At 40.0% G+C, this 20,254-nt stretch overlaps 2 protein-coding genes across 3 annotated transcripts; both read right to left on the bottom strand.

Moving 5' to 3' along the window:
* Positions 1 to 1,176: 1,176 nt before the first annotated feature.
* On the bottom strand, positions 1,177 to 3,679 carry LOC134005967 (N-acyl-aromatic-L-amino acid amidohydrolase (carboxylate-forming) B-like). The gene is made up of 6 exons (XM_062445013.1): positions 3,432 to 3,679; positions 3,140 to 3,335; positions 2,936 to 3,029; positions 2,755 to 2,862; positions 2,514 to 2,626; positions 1,177 to 1,422 (listed from the first exon to the last, which is right to left on the bottom strand). Exons 1-6 carry the CDS (start codon positions 3,677 to 3,679, stop codon positions 1,177 to 1,179), a joined length of 1,005 nt encoding a protein of 334 aa, XP_062300997.1.
* A 2,649-nt stretch (positions 3,680 to 6,328) lies between these two features.
* LOC134005708 (oxysterol-binding protein 1-like) lies at positions 6,329 to 19,817 on the bottom strand. Of its 2 annotated transcripts, XM_062444689.1 has the most exons (17): positions 19,526 to 19,817; positions 18,552 to 18,722; positions 17,997 to 18,205; positions 17,703 to 17,871; positions 17,289 to 17,400; positions 16,986 to 17,169; positions 16,004 to 16,121; positions 15,642 to 15,699; positions 15,385 to 15,549; positions 13,820 to 14,065; positions 11,183 to 11,303; positions 10,786 to 10,889; positions 10,018 to 10,113; positions 9,663 to 9,850; positions 8,613 to 8,854; positions 8,434 to 8,472; positions 6,329 to 8,305 (listed from the first exon to the last, which is right to left on the bottom strand). In XM_062444689.1, the coding sequence occupies exons 2-17, from the start codon at positions 18,686 to 18,688 to the stop codon at positions 8,163 to 8,165; spliced, it is 2,331 nt and encodes a 776-aa protein (XP_062300673.1). In that variant the 5' UTR covers positions 18,689 to 18,722; positions 19,526 to 19,817; the 3' UTR covers positions 6,329 to 8,162. The 2 variants fall into 2 exon arrangements, with proteins under 2 accessions (XP_062300673.1, XP_062300674.1); XM_062444690.1 differs by lacking the exon at positions 8,434 to 8,472.
* Between the last annotated feature and the right edge of the window lie 437 nt (positions 19,818 to 20,254).

Raw genomic sequence — 20,254 nt, 5'->3', positions numbered from 1 at the left:
GTCTTGTACATCAACGGCTTTAAAATATACTTGGTCAGTGGGAGCAATGAAGAGCACAGCGAGAGACAATGACTAATGACTTCTGTTATGACTCATATTTGCATTTCTGTTCACTTTTTTTCAAACTTACTGTAAGTGACATTTATTTATTTCTGACGATTATTGAGGTCAGACTGTCTTCATGTTTATAATTTTTGTACCCAATGCATTGTTTTTGATTGTTTTGTTATTATTAATCAAACACATTTTTAACGTTTTAAATGATTTTGTAGGCTTTTGTAGAAAACATGAAAAAAATCCTTATTTATTCAACATAGTCCTTTTACCATTTTGTGTTTTGTTGACCTCATATACTCATATAATTTTAATTTCATACAACTTTTCACTTCTTATATGAATTCAATTGTGTTTAGTGTTATCTATTTGATTTGTATTTGTTCTTTGATGTTTTTTTATTTATTAATTCCTATTTATTATCACTATTCTGGGAAAAAAAAATTACAAAGAAATGAACTGACAGAACAGGATTTAGGGAGATCAATTTCCCTGTTAAGCATTATGAATGTACTTTAAAGGCCATATTGTGATACGCTACTGTATTCCTTTGCACTTAAATTGTTTCTGAACATATCCTGAATATTGCAGTAGTGGTCTGTAGTGAATTTATATTTTTTGACAATATAAATGTCCCAAATATCAAATACATTTTGAAAAAAAAGCCCCATTATTACCCAAAGAACCATGCTATATGTCTGCGTAAATATATAAATCGCCAAAACCACCCAAGGTTTCATAAAACGTAAGAATGTCTGTGATAATATGTGTGGTCTGAAAGATGTCATGATAAATCCGATTGTACTTTACAGATTCAGCCTTCAAATACAAGAAATGGTTCTGTCCCGCTAAATGTCACAATATCGCTCTATGACTGTGCTTTTGTGAACCTACAGTGAATGTGTCGTACATTCTCCAGTTGAGAGCTGAAATGGTCAATTTGTCCACTTAAATATCGTGTGTGAGTGTATGCCAACTTAAACAAAACATATGTACGTGTTCCAAGCAACCGCTGTCATTTCAATAAAAGCTTTTTAAAAATTTATTTCATAGTCACATCAGTCTGTTTCGCCTCTATCACGTGGACTCTCACTTTCAAACACTGTTTGTAGCAGGTGTTTCTCAGTCCTCGTCTTCTGATTCGTATCCCTGTGGGTTAGCTTGTTGCTCCTCGTCCGTCTGCACCCGGATTGCGGGAATCTTCACACACTTCTTTCTTGCCAGGGAGAGAGCGATGCCCTTTTCGTAATATGCACATTCATTGATGAAGAAGGGATAAAGAGGTTCGCTCCCTTTATACCTCAGCGTTTCACCAGAGAAAGTCTGAAACAGAGGGTCCTCAGGGTGAAGCAGGCAGAAATCTCGGTCCTGTGAGGAAAGGTATTCAGTTATTGCTAATTGCTAAAATAACTGCTAAATTATTGAATAAAAAAGTGCTTAAAAGGGATATTTTTATAGTATTGGAAATAGTTTGTTTTGTGGCTAAAGAAGAGGATCAATTAAACTTGATTAGCTTAGTTAGCATAAAAAGTAAAAGCAGGGAGAAACAGCCAGCCTGGCTCTGTCTTTACATTTCAGGTTTTGCACAGGCTAAATAAAAAAGATAAAGGATGTTAATTAGTGAACTTTACCCATTACCCAATTTATTTTAAACCTTTGGACACAGCCCAAGCTAACGGTAATGTCCTCCTGGCTCTATGGCGCCATAAATGCACAGACACGATAGTATCAGTCTTTTCATGCAAGTTTCGGTAAGAAAGTGAATAGATGTGTTTTCTAAAATGTTGAACAATTAATTCAAAAGCTGTACTTATTGTTTTATTGCTTTTTCAACAAAAATGGATGATACCCTTTAGAAAAGGTCATTGAAAATGAGCTGACCATGTGTGAGAATTCAATTAACTAAAATGAAGCTTCTTATTACTGAACTGAAACAAGATAATTTGCTTTTTTGGTGAAAAAGCACAATTTATTAGTTTACGTTCAAAGCTGACCAATATCATTTTATACACTAAGAACATTAAAAGTGTTGCAGTGATTTTATAAGGTGTGTCACGGTGCCAAATTACTGTTTCCAAACACTGCAAATACACAATCTTAAACTTTTGACAGATCCAACAGAAACTACACTGCAACATTCATATGCTGGTTATTTACAGAAAGGCTGCTATTCATTTAAACAGTAGGTGTGTTCAGGTTAGATATTAACAATGCCCTATTAGCCCTCTCTCTTTTTTTCTTAGGACAAAAGGTCTAGCTTCTTTGTTGAGGTCATTATGTATTTGATGCTTCTCTGCTCTTTATTGTTATATGTAGCTTATTTAAATGTTTCTGGGTATTTTTGTTATTTTATCCACTCCTTTGTTAAATCATGCTCAAATTATAAGGTATAAATTAAAATAGCATTTAAATCTGACAATGGGTCACTCTGGAGGCCACAAATCTGTTTCAGACTGTACCTGGAGTTGAGGATGAATTGCTGCTGTAATGTGGTGAGTGTCTTTGTCTCTTGGATAGTCAATGTGTTTAACCATGGTGTACACCTCCACAAATCCTCCTTCAATAGTAGCACCTGAATATAAAAGCAGAACAAGCACAAAAACAGCTTAAACAAAGACCAAGTCTGCACAATTTCAACCAATTTAGGGCTGTTTTGTAGGGCACAAACACTCAATTGGTAAATTGTGTTTAGTAGTATACCTGAGTTGAAGAAACGGATCCAATCAAGCATGTGTTGGACACCAAGTTTCATGGCTGTGTAGACGTTTGACCTCACCACACCATGGGGCTGAGGACCGATCTCAATGGCTGCAGAAAATGGATTTTAGATGAAAACTATCACAGATGATACAGTATATTGCAATAAAAATGTAAAACTTACCAAATCCGTGTTTCCCAACTGAATCTAGAGAATATGATTCTTTATGGGAGACGTCAAAATGGATGTACCTCACTGGTACATCTGGCATCTGCCTCTGAAAATGACATGTTAGACTTAACTTTAGTTTTCTAGCATTACCTGTCCCCAAAATGCTGGGTGAATTGAATATACTTGTAGGAGTGTGTAGGAGCTGCTTGTGCTTGCCTGCAGGTGTTTGAATATGTGCAGGCAGATCCAGTCACAGTCTGAGTACGCGATGAGGCACAGGCCCATGTTGGCAGTGGTGTTGTGGAGGTCGCAAACAAAATCCATCGCCTCAGGACTCCCTTTAGGCCCCAGCATGGCATTCAGTTCTCGGGACCTGATCATCTCGTAGGGGGCCATATCTGATAAGGGACCACTGGCAGACAGAGATACAATCTGGTACTATCACAACTCTTCATCATCAGAACTTTTAACCATGACCTTCATCACCTTTTCATCACTGCTGCCTTACTTGAGGATGGCGTGGGTGAAGCAGCGGTTCAAGTCGGTGTCGATGTATCTACGGCACTGCAGCATGGCCCGCGGGTTCGACAGCACCATCAACACTGACATAGGCTGATCTCCTTCCTCCTCCTCCTCCTTCTGTGCCTTCAGCAACTCTCTCACCAAGTACACCCCAGACAGCTCGTTGCCATGGGTACCGCCACACACAGCAACCCGGGACAACCTTGGCAGACTCACCACCTCCTCTACCTCCATCTGACTGCAAGCTGGCAGAGGAAAAAGTGAAAGAAAAGTATATGCAGCTGGTTTATGTAAATTTCCAGTCCTCCTGTATTATATCAAGCATCCAGTTTGAGCAGATCACATGCACAGATTGGGTTGCATTTTCTCTGTTAATACACCATCTGTATCTCTTTTCATTCAGTATGCATCCATGTCAAATGATGTCAAACCAAATTTGATTTCCCTCTGGTTTCACTCAGTGGGAGGTATCAGTTTCTCCAGTGCTGATGTCACCAGGTACATTGTAGACAACACTGCAACACAAAGCAGAGATATTGATTTAGGATATCTTACCTCGCTTTTCTGGCTTGCTGAAAACTGTCAGGGCAGTTCCGGCTTTAAAAGCTAGACGTGTGCTGTCTGTACTGTAAAGCAGCTCAAATTAAAAGTCTGTTTAAAGTCTGTTAAGTGAAGAGAAAAAGCTCTTGAGGTGTATCACGGTGAATTGAAAGCTCCGCAAATAAGAAATGAAACGAATGACAAGGCATCACACTGTACATCTTACCCAGTCTACCCTGGCTGTTACCTTTCCTCTTCCCTCTCCCCCTGCCGTTTACCCCCTTCCACCCTCTCCCAGGCTTTCATGCAGTTTTCACTGATTCAGCATTCCCATCCCTCCCTCTGTACAGGCTGTGGCTGCCTGTACACTGTTGTGCAAACTCTCACTGTGCCTCTAACTCCTCTTGTCCACCGCACTGTACAACACTGTACCATACACAGGGTGTGTCCTTAGTGTGATGTGGTGCAACGGTTGCTTCCTTTGGTCCTAACAGCTGTCAGGTCAGCCGAACCGTAAGCCCCTCCCCAACTTTCCCCAACTCCCTGTTTCTCTCTCTGCCTCATGTATAGGATGGTAGGTTCCAGTCTGCCTTTCAGAAAATTGGCTAAAAATAAATCTGCTGGCATGACACAGCAGAAGAGGCGCCTGTGAGGTGTACAGTAGAAGAAATGGCTTTTCTCACTGGACAAATAACAAGCGAACCAGCCAGTGTTTTAAAGAGAACAGTGAATTAAGCTTAAAGTTTAAATACACAGAGATTATCGCTCAAGAAAACACAAATATATTTTGATAAGGATGTCTTCAATTTATTTTTGAAGGGATTGAGACAAACAAATACTTAGCAGGACATGTCGCAGTTGAACAAATCTACAGCTACAGTAGCAGCTCTGTGAGGCAGTACAGCGGTGCTTGTTCACAGTGACAATGCTAACATGCTGATGTTTCACATGAATAATGCTTACCATGTTCATCATCTTTGTTTAGCATGTTAGGATGCTAGCTGTAGCTAATTAGCACAAACGAAGATAGATCAAAATTCTGAACAAATGTTGACCTGATGATGGTGTTGAATAAAAAGTGAGGGTGACACCAATGTATTTACAATTCAACCAATGGGGAACAATGTTTTTTTTAATTTATTTTTTTTACTGTATTTCATGACAATCCATCCAATGTGGAGATATTTGAGTCTAGACCGAAGTGGTGGACAGACTGACAAACCCAGGGATGTATAAAGAGAAGTGGATACAGTGTCAGGGCCCCATTCACTCCTATGAAAGTTGTTTAGTGGCACATGATGTTAAAAAGGCCACTTCTCGCTGTGAAGAAACTACTCAGATGGAAACATGGACCACGCTCCATGGGCCCAATGCTTCCTTGGAGCATGCTCACAAGAGGCTACAGCCAGCTTAAACAGCCAACTTCCAGTTATGGCTAACTTGAATGGGGATTAAACAATTAAATAGTGTGACTCTATTAGACTTTCGAAATGTGATTGAACCAAGTGGATCAAATTCTGATAGTGAAACGAGTCATTTCGTGGGAGTCGTGATGCTCAAAAAAATGTATCTACTGTTGAACAACTGCTCCTTTTTCCATGATTGCGTGTGGAGAAAAAATGCTTAACCCTAACCCTTGGCCACTATGTCAAATTGACCTCAAAGCCGGGCACTGTTCCTGGGGTCTTGGGCAAACTGCCATTGCCATGATGTTAGCATGGATAATAAAAGTATACATGTCTGGGCCCTCTAGTGGACAAACTATGTAATAGCTACACTCTTTCAAAACTGTCAAACGCATATCTTTGGCTTTTACCTACTGCAATGTCTTGTTATTTAATGGTCAACATAATGTATACACCAATACTAACATATCTGCAATAAGATAATATCGGCCAAATTAGCCCGGATATAACGTTCTAGCTCAAATTATTACTTAATGCAGCTGTTTTAACGTTGCTACTTTTGTCAAGTCTATTTTCTTAAATGTGGAAAGGGCTGTGGTTTTTTGTTTAAAATATATACCAAAAGCTTAAAAACTGTTGGTAAATTTAGAAATTTAACAATCAAAAAATCAGATTTTGTTGCACCTAATTATTTTCATTCTTGGTTAATCTGGTGATAAAGTAATAGATTCATGTTTTCATCTCTGAGATATTCAATTTACAGTGATATAATAACTGTGAAAACCAACAAAGCCAACATATGAGGAGCTGGGATTAGGGGAGAATTTGTATTTTATCTTGAAAATGGCTTCATCGAATTATGAAAATATCTAAATTAGTGTTGTAATTGTTAATATGAATTAAAATAGACTAGAACGCAAAGTAATGGGAGCGTGTTTTCATTGCTTTATTTTACTGTCAACAAAAGCAATTAAACTGGGACAGAAATTCCTAAAGAACTGACTCCGCAAACAATCTTCAACTGTCTAAAATATTAACTAATGGAAATGTTGGGAATATTGGAACAAGTAAAAACCAGTATGAAGAGCTATTTGTTTGACATCACAGCATTTGTTTATTACAGATTTTCTTTTCTTTGTTAATACAAAATACTGAACAATGTCATGTGTCCCCCTCTCACTCAAGTATGGAAACTCCCTTTTTTCTGAAAATGAAGACAATCCTCTTCCAATAATATGAGAGGAACCAAAAATACATGAAAAAAACTACCTCACAGTTATCAATACTATAATATGAATTTCTATACATTTATAAAATCATAGTTATTTGCAATGTTTTTAAATTCTTTGTTTCTTTATTCTTCATTTTTAAGTACACTTACAAACAAAAATTATGAAACCCACACACACACGCACGCACACACACACAATATATCTCGTGTTTTTGGTGTCAAAATGTACTTGCATATGTATGAACTTGGGTGTGACATTTATTTTCACCACTTTTACTTTTGTTTTCTTTGCTCATTTGTCTGTTTTACTTTTGACACAAAAAGGGCCTTTAAAACCATTTTTACTGCCATGTAACTGAGTCACTTTATTTGCAAAATGGTGCAGTGTTGTTCCAATACTGTGAAAAATTGTAATTTCATTAACTGTTAGTGAATAAAACTGTACTAGTGTGAGATTTTCACAGAACTGGAACATGACTTTAGCCATTTTAGCAGCTTTGTAGTTTCCTTTAATATTTCTTGAAAGTTTTTTTTAGTTTGTTCAAGAAACTATCGATAAATTGGAGCTTCATATCCATTCAGTTGGGACGTAAGTATAAGTGAGAACAGGTTGCTTGTGTCTAAGGCGAAGAGAAAGTTTAAAAAAAAGAAAAAAAGTTCATAGTTCACCATCATAATTTCCATCAGAAAAAAGTGTCTTCCAACTAAAACAAAAAGACATGACAATGTGGAGGGTCAACAATTATTTTGAACAATCTTTTTTCTTTTCTTTTTTTAATTACACATTTCTGCACAGTGGCAGTGTTGTAAAGTGATGGAAGAGCAGATATGCAGTCATACGCACACGCACACTAGAACCTTCACTTCATTACATTAAGACACTAAATCAGAGAGAGAAACAAGAAATCCTCAATAACTTCTTGAAGGCCACCAGTTGACATTTTAATGAAATTATTTTAATTATATATAAATGTATATATAACCAGGTCTCACCCCCCTCCCCTTTTTAATTTTTTTAGTTATTACCAAAGCACACAATGCTGTGGATGACGATAAGAACACTATGTTATCTCACAGGATGTTGTCAGCACAGAACCTCTTCTGCTCATGATCGGAGAGACTGATCAGACGTGAGCACAGAGACTAAAAAAAAAGATCTACTATAGATTTGGAAGCACTGCCCATTTCATTATCGTCCCCCTGTTCTATGCTCAGTCTGATCCGAGTCAAAGTGCGACTTCACGAAACTTTTCATTCCCAGTCCTCTCAGATGTGTGACAGCAACAAAGGCGTAGATGCTAAGACTCTGGGCAAGGAGACAGGAACCAAAATGGGATGTGGGGGGAGGGGCCGGAGGGAAAGCCCTGCTCTCCCTCTGGATCAGACAGCAGGGACCGTCCTGGAAGATCTCTTAGAACAGAGAGCCACTGGAGGGAAGCGGCCGTCCAAAGTAAGGGACAAGCAGGCCTTTGCGGTAGTTGTCCACCAGGGGGCTTCGATGGATCAGTCTCTTTAGGGCACTTTGCAGTCAATGCCGAGGTCAAAATATGTCCGGGCAGCCCTCCCAGTTGCCACGATCCTTGTTTTCCCAGTAGCCTCCTTTATAGATATGCACTTGCTCACCTGTGATCTTGTCTTCGCAGCGATCGAACCAAAGCGCTCTATAGTTGTCATGAAGTGCACCTGGTAAAGAAAATACTTGTTTTACCAGAAAGGACAAAAAAACAACAACCATATGGATAGACAATTGGAAGAAACACCAAAAAGAAAGGAGTTGACACACAAAAAGACAAAAAAAGAGGAATACTTGCTTTTTAGGGATGGATCAGTAAGAGAATCCTCATCGATAGCTTTTGGAAGAGAAAAGGGGGGACCACAGAAATTGTTTTTTACCCCTAACTTCAAAGATTATTTTTCCCCATTCAAGATAGAGAGGAACACAGAAGGAGTAAAGTATTAGAGCACAAATAATTTAAAAAAAATTACTCACTCTCTCCTTCCTCTGACTGGCTGGAGGTGCGTTGGCTGACAGCCTCCCTCTCTCTCTCACGCCGGGCGATGCGCTGCTTCTCCTCCAGCCGCTGCTTCTCAGCGTTGGCTTCTTCCCAGCGACCGTCCTCCATAAGGCGCTGGTCGGGCCGGCGCCGGCTGTCGGTGGGCGCCATGCCCTCTTCTGGCTCGTTTAGGGTCAGCGCCAAGGCAGTGAAGAAGTACATGGACTCTGCTCCGTCACTTTGGAAAAGCAAAGATGAAGAACAGTGGGATCTAAAGTCAGAACTTTGTGGGTTTACAACACACAGAAATACAAAACATCTAACACACTGCTCTGTATTTGGTGATACTAATGACTTTGAATCTATTACATATAGATGAGATGACTTATTCCAACTACAAAAGCGGTTATTAGGCACGTGATTTTATTCAACTGCCAGTCTGCTGCCACCACCTGCACTTCCTCTTCGTTCAGCTCGTTGTTGTGTACCCTACACCCCGGTAAAATGTCAGAAATGTACGAAAAAGTAGATAATGCCTAAGCCTAATTGAGAGAGAGTGGGTTGAATCCTGTTTATATTCTCATCTGGGTGCAAATGTCAGATTATCAGTTCCAGAAAGGTACAGAAATTGTCTCATTTAGGCTGCCATTAAAATAAACTCTGATAAATGATGAGGTATTTTGTGATTCCATTTAGTTAATTTGTTTAATAAATACAAATTTAATAGAAATATTACAGTAAATGCTCTGTTGCATTTGAAAATCGTTACAACTGTAATGTGCGCTGATGGATGTGTAGCTGATGATGTAGACAGAAGTGAAACCAGTCCAAACTTTGATTGGAAGAACTGATCAATTTGTAAACTGGTTCAAATTCAGACCTGGTTCTCAGACCTGGTTCTTGGTAGCCAGTCTTACTGAACCTGTGATCTACAGTACTTGCAGTTAACTGAGGTCAGACTGCAAACGACTGCTGTGGTGTGGGTTATTTTTAGTGTATGTGTGACTCAGGTTTACACACGTGTATCTAGCAGTAATTATACTTACAGTATAGGGTTCTTCCTCCAGACCTCTCTGGCTTTCAGGGTTTGGTAGACCGTCTTCTGTTTGCCCTCGGTGCCGTTCTCTCCTCCTCGGCTGCTCTGCATCACTCTGGAGAACTCCATCTTCTCATCCCATGTGCCTGAGAGCACGTAGTGGGCCTTGCCATCCTTGTCCATCACCACACCCGTCACCTGAGGACAGGAGCAAGAGAGGGTTAACAGGGAAGGATACAGAGGAGCAGAGCATCATGACCCATGAAGCACAAGAGACAGGTCACAGTAAGTCCCCAAGTGTGAGAGAAAATAGAGCGAAAAAAGATGAAACTCTTGAGTCAAATCATTCTCTGCATGTCTCTCACCTTCCTGGCGACATCTCTGGAGAAGTAGCTGTACGGGGCAAACTTCAAATGGCAGCGGTCTCCGGTAGTGTGGTTCACGACATCTATCTCTCCTGACTGGAGGGGAAACGGAAAAAGAAAGTCTGAGGGGAAAATCACTTGCACCGTGGAAACATTTTCAAAGCAACGTGAATACAAGACTCGTATCTCCCACAGAGAGTAACCCTGTTAAGAGCTGCTGTGGCTGTAGGTACCAGGCGTTTGCCAAAGTGAGCCCTTCTGCACCTCAGGGACCTGCAGCCAGGGGGCAGTACAGTGAAGTGATGATTTGTGCTATTGAGCTCTGAGGAGTCTGACGTGGAGACACTTATTATCTTTGTAGCAGTGTTGGTTATACATGTGACTTTGCCCCAGTTTGTGACAACATATCAACACATCTCTTATCGTACAAGCAGGAAATGCTTTCACATCAATGAGCAGGTATGTTTCATGGCTACACCGGATCTGCAGGATGTTTTGACAGAAAGACTTCATATGTCAGGTATTCATTTCAGCATTTTAGCTAGAACGGATGTATGTAGTATTCCAATATAAAATGTCATATGTTGACACAAGATTTTATCAATATACTCCTGTTTCCCTCTCCCCTTATTCACATCTCTCTATTGACCTTATTAAAAGCAGAAAATTCCCCCCCAAAAATCCTTGCTACTACTTAAGAGACAGTCTAGCTGTTTATTTAAAGCTTTTTTTAAACTGAGCTGCTTTGCACAGGTGATGCCATCTCACCTGATCGATCCATAGCTTTCCTACAATAATGTTGTGCACTGTGGTGGTAACTTTCTTCCATGTGTAGTGATTGTTCCCCTTTTCAAAGACAGCGTGAATTGTGCCTGAAAGGAAGAGGAAACAGAGACATGAGAAATAAACTTCCTGCGACAAGAGAACATTGTTTGTTATTTGATAAATCGGTGACTGATGATCATCTATTAACCAAAAGGTGTGACAGGTCATTCCTCAAGTTGTACTCACTACTCTCTCACAAGGACACAGTTCTAATCAGGTTGTGTTCTCCGTCAGGGAATAATCGATGCGTTCGTATCACATTGTCAATTTACTTCATCATCAGACTGCAAGGCATCCGGTCTTATTGTGTTAATATGCTCTGAGCTGAATTATCTCTTACCTAGAGGCATGATAGAGAGGTATTTGCCCCTGAACTTGCTGGCAACAGTGATTTCCTGCCTCAGGGTCCAGCCGCGATCGGAGATCACATGATGCGCTGCTGCAGGAGGGTGGTGACTCACCTGGCGAAGAGGTGAAGACAATTATAATCTGCTTCAACAAAAGAACATAACTTTGGGCATTGTTTAGGGTTAGGGTTAGATTCTCATCCTCCCTAATGGTTATGACTCACATTTAGTTTCACTGTACGTCAAAACACAGACACGGTGACCGACCACACGAATGAAAAAAAATAAATCCTTGCTGTTATAATTATAGTGCAGCGCATGAAAATCCCTGCTGTAAATCTCAAATCCAATTATATTACTCATCTACAACAGGATTTACTAGTTTCCCCCTTTGCCCAATCCTGTTTAAACCCTTTGAGGTTGATCTGAACCAAAATACATACACAACCATCAGCCACAATATTAATACCACCTGCCTAATATTGTGTTGGTTCCCCTAGTGTCACTCTGACCCAATCGAGGCATGGACTCCACAAGACCTCTGACAGTGTCCTCTGGTATCTGACACCAAGACGCTAGCAGCAGATACCTTACGTCCTGTTAATTTCAGGGTTTGGCCTCCATGGATCGGACTTGTTTTTCTAACTCATCCCACAGATTGGTTTGAGATCTGGGGAATTTGAAGGCCAAGGCAACACCTTGAACGCTTCCTCAAATTCCCAAACAATTTTTGCAATGTGGCAGGGCGCATTATCCTGCTGAAAGAGGCCACTGCCGTCAGGGAATGACGCTGCCATGAAGTACTTGGTCTGCAACAATGTTTAGGTAGGTGTTACATGTCAAATAGAGATGAGACTGTTAACAGTTTCACGATAAACTATGGTACAATTCCCGGTGGTTAATATTACTGTTTCAAATTTGAATTATTATTATTAAAGCCGTGCTTTGAAAAACCATCAAACAAAGGTAGCAACCGTCTCCGAGACGCAGGCGCAGCGTCTGCTTGTTTTGCATCAATGAAAAACATGATGGAAGGCAGTGATAGTGCTCCAGACTACTTCACTAATTCAAGGCCAATTCATGATTTTTGTGTTACACATACGCAGACAGGATTCACTGAGGTTCCCAGACAAATGCAAGTTCCAAGATTCCCCCTTAGTAATCAGCGTGGCAGTGTGTTAACTGTCCAGAGTAGTAAAATCCACTCTGTGAGTACAAACCACTGTACAGTGTTCAACTGTTCAACTTTTAAATACAATCATCTGTTAATCCAACCGGACTTGCTGGATCATATTTCATTGTCTCACTGGCACCTTAAATAACACACCCTAACCAACACAACTCCTTTTACTGTTTTACAAAGGACAGTTTTCAGTCTGAATGCAGTGAGGAGTAACCTTTTGTTGTTGAACAACAAAAAATTGAAAAAAGAAAAGTGCCAGCTTAATGAGAACAAGAATACAGCACGTACACAAAAAAGATGAGACCGAAATTCCTGTTTGCTGTAGTCCAAAGTGCAGTTACTTCTCATGGCCACCTGGTGCCATCTTTAATGTTCATGCAAATTTGATATGTTTTTCATGTTTACATATGGTGTTGGCCATGTTATTATTTTAATGTTAATGCAAACAAATAGTGCATAATGTTAGCGCTGCTCATTTTATTTGTTGTTTTCAATTCAAAACTTGGTGAAATGATTTCAGTGTGTGTAGCAGTACTTTCTGAAACACTTTCAGCATATTTTTAACAATATTGCAATAATAAGTGATTCCTCTTGCTGCTGAAAATGTTCAGAAAGTCTGATACACACACTGAAATCATTTTATATTCTGTACTGAAAACCACAAATAAAATTACTTATGAAAACAAGAAAGAAGTTGCTCAGATCCTTGCCCATCCTTCTGTTTCCAACACATCAACTTCAAGAACTGACTGTTGACTTGCTGCCTAATATATCCCATCCCCGCACGGGTGCCATTGTAACAAGATAATTGATGGTATTCACTTCATCCACCAGTGGTTTTAATGTTGGGGCTGATTGGTGTATAGAAAAGCTTATACTCTAAATACAGCTTTCTCCACAGCTGCCTGATCACTGGATTTGCTGCCTGAAAGCACAATTTAATGGATTATTTATTGAACTGGATATATGTTCTTAGTCTTTACGAAAAGAAACCTCTCTGCTGTTCTGTTTTTCTAACTTCAAACCTCCACGCTGTGTCCTCCAAAAATCCTTTTCTGCTGTTTTTATAAAAATCTTTGCTTTTTAAACACCTTGTGGATCTATTTTAATCCCTTTAAAACAAGGTGCTACATAAAATATACTCAATAATTTTAATAAAAAGTGTTCACATTGTTGAATAAAAATTGCAAACAATGACATAATCACGTATTTTATACGTATTTTATACTACATGTCTAACCCTTGATTCGGATAAAACTACCTTTCTATTCCTGAATGACTCAGAAGTGGTTCCTTGTTACGGGTGCTACCCAGAAAAAAAGGAAGCAAGATTTTTTCAAAATGCTGAGTCAATGGGATTTTTAAAAGGCATCCTTCCTGACATTCATTCTTTGTTCGGTTTTTGCTTTGTTGCTGGAACCTCTCGGCCCCTCTGTCTCTCTCTCACCTGCTCGCAGAGGGAGCGGTAGCCGCTTTCTCTCCGGCGGTCCAGTTCGAATGTCTCTCCCAGCAGAGGGTTGAAGGGCTTTCCCGTGCGGTGGACGGTGGTTGAGTAAGAGGACACGGAGAAGGCGGCCACGTAGCACATCTGCTCCAGGGTGCTCTGGCACTTGCCGGCCTTATCCAAAAGCTCGTGGTACTCGAGGTCCTCCGACAACCGCTGCAGCATGGAGATGGGCTCATTGAAGTTCACCTGGAGAAGTGATGAGAACGTTTAGATTAAATTAGGCTTGCTCTGAATATTTATTAAAAGTACAACACTTAACAAGATTGTGTACATTAATGAAATCAAGTAAAAGAATCAAACCAGCCATATTATTATGATTTTTATCATCATAAGTCATGTTATTACTTCTGGCAGGAGAAAGGTAGCACTGACAGATGCTTAATGGGTCCTATTCACCTCAAGCTGCGAGCACAATTATGAACAAACACACAGTATTACAGACAATTGAATTTTACAGAACAGGCTTTCACATAAAATTAAACAACGTTAATAAACTGCCATAATAATGTAAATATGGCAGTCTGAAGCTGTAAAACATGAGCTTTTATTGGTTTGTTTTTAAGATATTTGCCTGTGGGCTTGTGCTGTGTGTGTATACAGGATTATATACTGTAGCTGAGTTCAAGGTTCAAACCAGACTACTGCTGCATTTTAGTTAAGTAGTTAATTCAATTCTAAAACAAATGTGATGACTATAGTAATGTCTCCAGAGCTTGCGAACCAAATAGTTTGCTTACAAAACACAAACGGCACTATGAAAATACTCTTCTCTCTAACCTCACCTTTAATACATAGCTATCAAAAAAATAAAAGCTCAGTAAGTATCGATTTGAGTCGTGCTACAAAGACGATGCAACAATCGGAAACACAACAGTTACACTGACTGACACAGAAGTTTGTTTATTAAGAGGTATTCAAACTGTTTTGGTCCAGCTATGTTGTAAACAGATTCGATCAGCTCAAGTATTTCTGTCATTTGTTTGGTAGACTCTCTGTCTACATGTCTAAGCCTAAGTGCTGCCCTTTAAAATGGTAATAGAGAAAGTGTGAAAGCAGAAGTCACTGCCAAATATAAAAGAAACAAACAAATAAAGACTGTTTATTATTTTATGTATGTCGGTCTCTGAAGTTCTCCGAATAACAAACACATCAGTAAATCTGGCAGTGGAACTATTCTCGTCACAGCTGCTTCACACAGAATGCTGTTGAACCTGTATCGTGGAAGTGGAGAGGACGATGTTTTGGTTAAAGCTCACGTCACATGAGCGGGCTGCTGCCAGATGTCTGTGATATTCTGACACGAGTCCTGACCGAGCGGGCTGTGGGCGGCTTGTTCCGAGTGATTACATTTTTGTTGTAAGTGCACAAGGACACGACAAGAGCAGCCAAAAAATGATTGCAGAAGAGGAGGTGAAACTGTGTGAGGCCTTTACAAGCCAGGCCAGCAAATCTACTTCCTGTGGGCCAGAGTGTACGTTGAGTAACCTTCTGCTAGAAATACTCACAGGCATCGGGATCTTGGACAGCTCTTTGCCGATGCAGTTCTTCATGATACTCCACAGGTTGAGAGAGTAGTTGGGTTTGTCGGGGATACGTGTCCGCCTCTTCTTCAATGGCACCAGCTCCTGAGAGGGGGACTCCTGGTTCATCGCTAGAGGCTCCTCGTTAAGCTAAAACACAATGAATGATGTTAATAACACTAAAAACACAGATGAACTGTTTTTCTCCTTTAACTCTCATCTCAGAGGTCAGAAAGACCTACCGACTGATCATCAGCACAGATTTCACTGTTGAAACCGCTGACATTACTGCTCGACCGTCTGCAAGAGATTGGAAAACAAAATTAAAACCAAGAGTCATTGTGTGAAAGGTTTAGAGTTAAATTTAGATTAAGGAAAAGGAAATGGAGCATTGAACCGGTTAAAGTACAACTAAGTGGCAAATAAAGTAATCAATGATTGCACAAATACAGGAAGTGTGAAGAAATCGACGTGCGGGACATTATGATACATCGTGTAACTTGGCTCACATAAGGAACTCGATTAAATGGAGATAAAACACAGATGAAGTTGAAGGGTTTTTTCTTTGTGTAAACATGAGTAACGGTTGATGAGTGTTACTAACTTGTGGAGCTGAGGGTCTGCAGGTACAGTGATAAACTCGGGAGCCTCTTCCATGGCATCGAAGAACTCGTTGTCGTCGTCTTCGTCACTGGCTTCACCTTTTCCCGGCCCAGAAGAACCTTAAAAAACACATCAGTTCAATTACATAGTTTTTACTACTTAAAACTCATTTACCTGTTTATCATTGACTGTTTTCTAAGAAAAGAAGAATAAAACCTTGGAATTCATTTTCATTTACTGCAAATTATTTTCTTTACTAATCAATTGTTCAACAAATAAAATGACAGCAAATATTAAGAAATATAGAAATTGCCCATTTAAAACGTTTTAAAGCCCAGTGTGGCACCAAATAAAAGCTGCAAATCCTCACAATTAATGAGCTGAAGCTTCATTTGGTATTATTTGTCTTTAACAAATGAACTAATGGCTGAATTGAGTTTCAAAATTTGCCAAATTATTTTTCTGCTAGATAATATCAAAATTGATTGAAAAATGTTAAAAGTGGTTGATTTCTTCATCTGGAGTCATCAGTTGGCATTGCTGTGATTTAGGAGGCCATAAGCACAAAAGATTTATTCAACTTTTCAGTGTAAGTCTTAATTTATGTTGTTTTTTGGATTAATTACTAATGTGTTTGATCAACGAGTTCATATGCATTAATGAGGCCTTAACATGAAGCACTAGCAAAAGGTTTCACATTAAAAATATGACCAGTTGAAAAAATACTACATCCAAAAAATACTGTTTTGATGTTTTCAAACTACAGAAGTTGCTCCTGTTCATTATTCATGTGAACTGCAGTGTGGCTCTCACAGCCACTGATTAATGAGAGGCGTTCACAGTAATACCATCAATAAAGTGGGCATGGGAAATCCTGGAATGCTAATTATGTTTAATTTCATTTAATTATAAAGAGAAGAAGGAAGTGGAAGAGAGGGCGAATTGGGAATTGTAACTTGGGAGTGATGAGTGTCAGGTCTTACTTTTACTGTCTGTGGCGGTGTTAGACTGCCCTGCTCCTCTGAACGCCCGCTCCAGGTTATTGTGCTGCTTGGCCAGCTGTTCTAAAGTCTCCTCCAGCCTCACCCGCTGATCTCGCTCTGCTTGCAGGGCCTTCTGCCATCGCTTGCTGTGGGCCTGAGCCAGCGCCAGGAAGTCTCGGCATGCCTTAGGGGCAAAACATCAAACATACTGGGTGGAGTTTGGTTGCTTTGTTTAGTTTAAAAAGGGAAAAAGACTTGTGTAAACGTTTGACTTGATATACCGAGGGAGGAGGTGGCACTTACATTAATCATGGCATTAGAGGTGATGCGGAACAGTGTGGCTCTCTCAGTCACCTGACGGATTTTATCCCCCGCTTCTCCAGTCAGACGCAAACTGTCCAGTTCTGATAAAGACCTGAAATGAAAATTAGAAGATGCATAAAGAGCTTGGACAACAAATCATCTTTAAGTTTATATTATTAAAGTACATGAGCTTCAATAAGTTAATTAGTATGACTGTTATCTGTTGTTTGGGTGCAACACCTCACCTGAAGTTGTCAATGACCTTCAAAGCTACAGTATCTATATTTGATAGTTAGGAGGTAAAAATCTGCCTAAACAACTTCACTTGGTTTGGTGTGTTTTGGACATGAGAGAAACTTATTATAGTTTTGAGGAGTAAAGAAAAAAGTAAACAACAGCATGTTAAAGTCCTACCTTTGGAGGGCAGAGCCGTGCTTTGAGATCAGGTCGTTGCACGTGCTTAGATCCTCCACTTTGCTTCCCAGAGTTCTGAGAGCGGACTGTACTTCTGAATTCTGTGAACTACCACCTTGTCCAGGCGCAGCCGGAGGAGACGATGGTGAGAAGTCGTCCCCCGAGTCGTCTGTTGACAATGCAAACAGCAGCGAAGCAAAATGTGAAAAACATCAGCTTAAATAGGTTTCAGTTTCTCTTTGTATTTTACACAAGTCACTGCGTATGCTCCTCTTCCCCACTTGTGTGCTTTACCTGACTCAGCCTGCATGCGGGCCGCTTTGGCTTTGGCCAGCTCCAGGGCGGTGATCCAACGCTGACGTTCCACCTCGCAGCTGGCTTTCAAGTGATACGTCTGTGCCCCGCCGTTGGAGATGACAAAGTTGCAGGCGTCGTCCACAGTGATGGTCGCTGTGGCCAGGTTGATCGTGCCCCGACACGTGTGGCCCATTTCTGCCTGGGTCCTAAAAATAAGAGGGGTTTAGATTTTATTTGTTGGGGAACATAGAAAACAACACATCTGTATTCAGGAGTTGAAAGCCTTCTTTAAAGTTGTCCAGCACAGGCAAATTGACAGTATTAGAAAAGAATCGTATCTCAATGTGTCATCAGAGTACTGGATCTGTGTTTAATTATTACAACATTCACTAGGTGTAAATTCACCTCAAATATGAAAGAAATAATGATTAGGTGAAGCTGCTGGGTCATTAAGCATTAGTTACATAATATCAACGATGAGGAAACGCATATTTCTGGTGATATGATCAAAGCTTTGCATCGTTCTATCTGCATTTTTGCAGGAGAGCATACCTGTAGTATGACAACAAGCCATTACTGAGGACAAACCACCTCCGCTGATAACCCTTGATGTAATTTGTCCACTTGAACACCCATCCTTTGTACGTGTCGCCAGCAGGGGTTGGAGTGGGCGTCTTGGGCTCCGACATCACACCCCCAAAAATCAAGACAGATTTGAGGAAGCTTAAGAGAAAAAAATTAAAGCAGAACAACATATAAATAAATAAATAAATGATAAGATGATTACACACTTTTAAAAAAACATTCCCTTCATTGTTTAAGTCATATTTTAGCAAAAACACAGATTCACTGAAATGTGAATACATTTTCTGGATATTAAACTAAATATCTTTGGATTTTGGACTACTAACTTTATCATTGGCCTATTTTCTCACATTTTATGGACCAAATGATTTAGTCTATGAATACAGTACACAATCAGTAGCTCATTGATCATTTTAACAGCTGTTATTTGCATCCCTACTTTCCATACTGCACTATCTCAACAGTGTATAAGACAGTGTGACGATTTATTGCTGGTGGTTGCTGTTGATTTTTCAGTGTGGTGCGATCAAAGGTCAAACTAAGGGATCAATACAAATTCACTACTGACACATTTGTACTTACTAGAAAGCTTGTGTTAAAACCTGAATTAGATGTTCTTAAAAAAGAGGGAATGACAATGTGATTAAATACACTCGTGTTTGACTGTGTCATTTAATTAATGTAAACTAATAAAGAATATTAGCTGAATTACATATTTTAAAACATGAGACTGTCATTTTCTTTTTAGGGAAGTGTATTATCAAGTCATTACAACAAAGACAACCACATGATAACAGCAAATTTGATTTAGTACATCACACTGACGAAGTTTACAGGCTTGACACTCGTAAATTAGCGACGTGGTACAAGCAAGACACACAGCTTAAACAATTGTTAGCCTACTAGCTCGCTTTCAAACTCGCCCATAGCTAAATGTTTACCTTGACGTGTCCGAAATGTGAGCTCAGGCAACCAGACACCCGGTGAAGTCACGGCTGACTCTGACACCCATACGCCGCTGTAGCTACCTAGCTGAAGGGGCTAACTAGCCGACACGGGACAGCCGCTGATGAAAAACAACTAATACCGGAGATGTCGACGACAACAGCAGTGTGACATTAACTTAAAGTGACTCCGACGAGTTTAATTAATATCTCTCGATAATCGTGCATGTAATGTTCATGATATAGCTGCGTACGCCGACAAGAACCTAAAGCTAGCTGGCTACATCTAACTAGCCTAACGTTAGCTCGTTGGTTACACCCCGGCGCAACGCTATTTCGTCCCGTCCCGAAACAATCCAGCTGCCTTCAACGTAAAAGCACAGTGTCCGTATTTGCCACGTTTGATCATCTTAAATGACTTTTATGTGTTAAGCTAAATATTTATCCACAAATAAACATTCAATCAATAACTAAATATCAATTCATAAACTCATAGTACGTTTACTTTGCTACGCTCACGCTTCAGAGTGAGTTTTATTTTGAAAAATGTAACCGGAAACGTCCGTTTTGACGCGTATTCTTTCCTCACCTGCATTCCGCGAGGACCCTCCCTATCCTGGCTCTGGCCATGATATCCTTACTCCTCATGTCTAAATCTAACCAATAGAGCCAACGAAAGCAACAAGTACTAGCCAATCAGAGGCAGAGTAGGGCGGATCGTCATGG

This window comes from Scomber scombrus, chromosome 23 (assembly GCF_963691925.1).
Source record: "Scomber scombrus chromosome 23, fScoSco1.1, whole genome shotgun sequence".
NCBI lineage: Eukaryota > Metazoa > Chordata > Actinopteri > Scombriformes > Scombridae > Scomber > Scomber scombrus.
This window is presented reverse-complemented; position numbering and strand designations above follow the sequence as displayed.